This window comes from Arachis ipaensis, chromosome B05 (assembly GCF_000816755.2).
Source record: "Arachis ipaensis cultivar K30076 chromosome B05, Araip1.1, whole genome shotgun sequence".
Taxonomy (NCBI): domain Eukaryota; kingdom Viridiplantae; phylum Streptophyta; class Magnoliopsida; order Fabales; family Fabaceae; genus Arachis; species Arachis ipaensis.
The window spans coordinates 22704840-22709085 of NC_029789.2; the positions used below are offsets into that span (position 1 = coordinate 22704840).

At 36.2% G+C, this 4246-nt stretch overlaps 1 protein-coding gene across 1 annotated transcript in view; it reads left to right on the top strand.

Annotated features, from left to right (window-relative positions):
* The window catches only part of LOC107643329 (cysteine-rich receptor-like protein kinase 2), a 3833-nt gene continuing 1503 nt past the window's right edge, over nucleotides 1917-4246 (top strand). The window contains exons 1-5 of the mRNA XM_016346939.2: nucleotides 1917-3157; nucleotides 3245-3358; nucleotides 3454-3593; nucleotides 3672-3882; nucleotides 3994-4228. Coding sequence (XP_016202425.1) covers nucleotides 2380-3157; nucleotides 3245-3358; nucleotides 3454-3593; nucleotides 3672-3882; nucleotides 3994-4228 — 1478 coding nt within the window. The 5' untranslated portion in view covers nucleotides 1917-2379. The remainder of the gene's footprint in view (nucleotides 3158-3244; nucleotides 3359-3453; nucleotides 3594-3671; nucleotides 3883-3993; nucleotides 4229-4246) is intronic.

Genomic DNA, 4246 nt, shown 5'->3' on the forward strand with positions numbered 1-4246 from the left:
GACATTAAAATCCCCCATAACACAACCTTACCATCGAACTGTTGGGTGACTGAAGTTAATTCAGCAAATTGAGTCATTCTATGTTGATCATTTGAACTGAGATAAACACCTAGAACACCATAGGGATCATTAGAACCAGCTGTCAGAACTGATGCCGCAATGAAAAATCTACCATGCTGTAACATCTGAACAGTGCAACCATCCCTCCATGCCATTGCCAAACCCCCTGATAATCCATCCGGATCTACAATAAACCATTCCTTGAAACCACAAGATCTTAGTTTTCCTTCAACTTGTCAAGATTGATTTTTTGTTTCACAGATAAAACCAACCTCGGGGGAGTAGGATTTGCAAATCCCTTTAAGATTGTAGATTGTCAGGGGTCTCCCCAAACCCCAACAATTCCACGAGAGCAGTTTCATATTTCTTTGGGTGCCACTTGAAGGCTGGCACCCTCCACCGTCATAGCAATTATATGAGGGTTCTAAATCTCTGATTTGTTGCTCATGGTGTAGAGAAAATCAGAATTGGTATTCAATGATTCCAAAGAGACATAAGATATATGGAATGAGTGAATTAGAAAACGGAATGAATTAAAAGAGGAATGAATTGGGAGAGAAAACGAAAATTAGGGAGCTAAGTGAAAAAGAAATTAAGAAAAGAAAGTAGAAGAAGATGGAAAAGAGTTTGACGAAGAAAAGACAAAGAAAGGTAACGGAATGTCCTACATAACAATAGTACAAGAACAAAATCGATAATTTGGAGAATAAGTACAAGCTCCAGAGGCACAAAATCAACCGCTGATGCATCAATACATTTATTTATCATTCTCTTTAGTTCTATAGAAAATATTTTATTTATATTATAAGAAAAATAATAAATAAATGTATTGATGCATTAATGGTTGATTTTGTGTCTCTAGAGCTTGTACTTGTTCTCCAGATTATCGATTTTGTTCTTGTACCGTTGTTATGTAGGACATTCCGTTAATTATTTAAGTTTGACCTCACTGTGGAACTAAATTGATGCTAAATGAAACTTTTTTGGATTTAAATAGAACACTTTAAACCTTAAGAATCAAAACAGAATTACGCCTAAACATAGAGACCAATTTAATACTTTACCCTTTTTTTTTCCTTGTGTCAAACTCAGTCATTGTTTTAAAGACTCTCTTTCGATCTGCACAGTGTAACAGCAACGAATTTTCTCTTGCTTGGTTTGAAAAACCTTGTGAGTTCTGTGTCAGCATAACCCTTTTTTTTCAACTCTTCACACTTAAAAGTCTCAAACTCACAAACTTGCTTCTGCTTCTGGCCACTCTTGCACCATCAACATCGGTTCTTGACTTGTTTCATTTATTTGTACATCTTTCTTCTTTTCACTTACCTTCAAAAAGTAAAAATTCAACTTCACAGTACAGTTTATCTTTCTAATAATAGTAAATATTTTTTTATTTCGTTTTGTGTTTGTTCTTTTGTTGTTATAGTCTCTTATACTGCCTTGAAAGGTCACTACCAGTTGCCAATGTGTTGAATAGTTGTGGTAATGTAGGGTCTATTTTCTCAATCAATAACAATAAATGACGTTGGTTTTCATTTTCTTTTTTCTTGTGGGGAAAGACATTTAAATACATTGCCGACATTTTTTGTTGTTGTCTTGTTTCATTTTCATTGGGAAACATTGGCAAATATTAGGGGCTCTTTCTCACAACTCTCTAGTCTTACCTGCACTAATTAATGAACATCAAATGATCAAATTATTGCTTAACACCATTTAACAATATATCATGTCTAATAATTACCATAACTTACACATATCTATTTTATCATTTAATTAAATATACTCTATATATTAAGTCCAAATTTTTTTCTTTATAATTGAATGTCCCCCATAGAAGACGTGTGTCAAGTTTGTAAATGCAACTAAATGCATATTCTAACCTTTCTCTCTCCAAAGTGTAAACAAGGGAAAAGAATCAATATCTACCCTTTTTAATGGTGGCAATTGATGACCGAACAGGTAGCAATATTTTTGAAACTTGAGAAGGGTAGTGACTATTTTTAGGGCCCTCTCATTCAGTTCTTCACACGCTTTATGTTACTTCTTTTGGAGATTTTTTCTTTCTTTTGTCAGAATCTCCTATTACTCTTCAAGTTACCTTTCTTCTCAGAAGTAGAAAGAGATTTTGAGTTTCTTCTAATCATTCTGCTTTCATACCATAAAACAACTACATTTCATACCAAATGTTCAACAAAATATTCTCTCTTTTCACTAACAAATAGTCCTGTCCTTTCATAGTAATAGTAAAACAACATAATTGTAGAGTCATGTTAATTATTTGAACATCTAACTAGTGAAGTTGAATCAGATTAGAGTAAGATGATCACAAAAATGATTAAAACAATCCTTCTCATCCCTTCTCAATTCATTATTTTCCTTCTCATCAACTCAGTACTACTCTCAGACACTGTAATGGCAGAACCAAGGGCAAGAACAATCCAAATAGCATGTGGTCATCAACTAGAGCACAATAGCACCATCTATGTTCCGAATTTCGTTGCAACCATGGAGAAAATCAGTGAACAGATGCGAAGTACCGGCTTTGGAACAACAGTTACAGGGACAGGACTTGATACTAACTATGGCCTAGCTCAGTGCTATGGAGATCTTTCATTGCTTGATTGTGTGCTATGTTATGCTGAGGCAAGGACGGTTCTTCCTCAGTGCTTCCCTTTCAATGGTGGCCGCATTTACCTCGATGGTTGCTTCATGAGGGCCGAGAATTATAGCTTCTTTGATGAGTATACAGGAGCAGGAGATAATGCAGTGTGTGGGAACAGAACAAGGAAGAACTCAAGTTTTCAAGAATCTGCAAAGCAAGCAATTCTAACAGCAGTTCAAGATGCACTTAGCAATAAAGGATATGCTAGAGGGAAGGTCGCCGTGGCCGGAACGGTTAATGAGTCTGCTTATGTGCTGGCTGATTGTTGGAGGACTTTGAACACAAGCTCTTGTAAAGCATGTCTTCAGAATGCATCAGCTTCTCTGTTGGGATGCTTGCCTTGGGAAGAAGGCCGCGCGCTTAACACCGGTTGCTTCATGAGGTTCTCAGACAAAGATTTCCTCAACAAGCAGCAGGAAAATGGAAGCTCAAAGGGTAAATGAATCTTGAGAATTTAGAAAAGTTTACACATTTTTTGTAATTGTAAATCCTGAGAACAGTTTTGTTTTCTGATTTGTGCAGGTAATGTAATAGTTCTGGTGGTTGCAGTGGTTAGTTCATTGATTGTTTTTGTGGTTGGAATAGCTATTGGGATATATATCTTGAAACTTAGATACATTCAAAAGAAAAGAAGAGGTAAGTGACTTGTCTAATTAATACCTATGAATCATCAATGTGTTATATAACAACTATGTTTAAGTATGTATGCCAATGCTTATTCTGGAATTCAGGTTCATATGATACAGAAAAGCTAGCAAAGTCCCTTCGCCGCAGTAGCCTGAATTTCAAGTACACTTCACTGGAAAGGGCTACTGGATCCTTTGATGAGACTAACAAGTTAGGACAAGGAGGGTTTGGAACAGTTTACAAAGTAGTTATCTTATCTGCATACCTATATCCCAACCATTTTAACATAAGAATGCAACTATATAACAATTTTCTATTGCAGGGAGTTCTACCTGATGGAAGAGAGATTGCTATCAAGAGGCTATATTTCAATAACAAACATAGAGCAGGAGATTTCTACAATGAAGTGAACATAATCAGTAGCGTGGAACACAAGAATCTAGTCCGACTGTTAGGATGCAGTTGTTCAGGACCCGAAAGCCTGCTTGTGTATGAATATCTGCCCAACAGAAGTCTCGATCGCTTCATTTTTGGTAATTCCCAAACTCATGCCATAGGTTTCCCCTTCTAAGATATGAAATCCTACACTTTTACTATCATTGCTTATATCCTAACCATAGTACTTCTCAATGTAAACATTGTAGACAAGAATAAGGGAAGAGAACTGAACTGGGAGAAGAGATACGAAATCATCATTGGGACAGCTGAAGGATTAGCATACCTACATGAGAATTCTAAAACCAAAATAATTCACAGAGATATAAAAGCCAGCAACATCCTCTTGGATGCAAAGCTTCGTGCTAAAATCGCAGATTTTGGCTTGGCTAGATCCTTTCAAGAAGATAAGAGCCATATAAGTACAGCTATTGCAGGAACTTTGTAAGTACCTCTAATCCC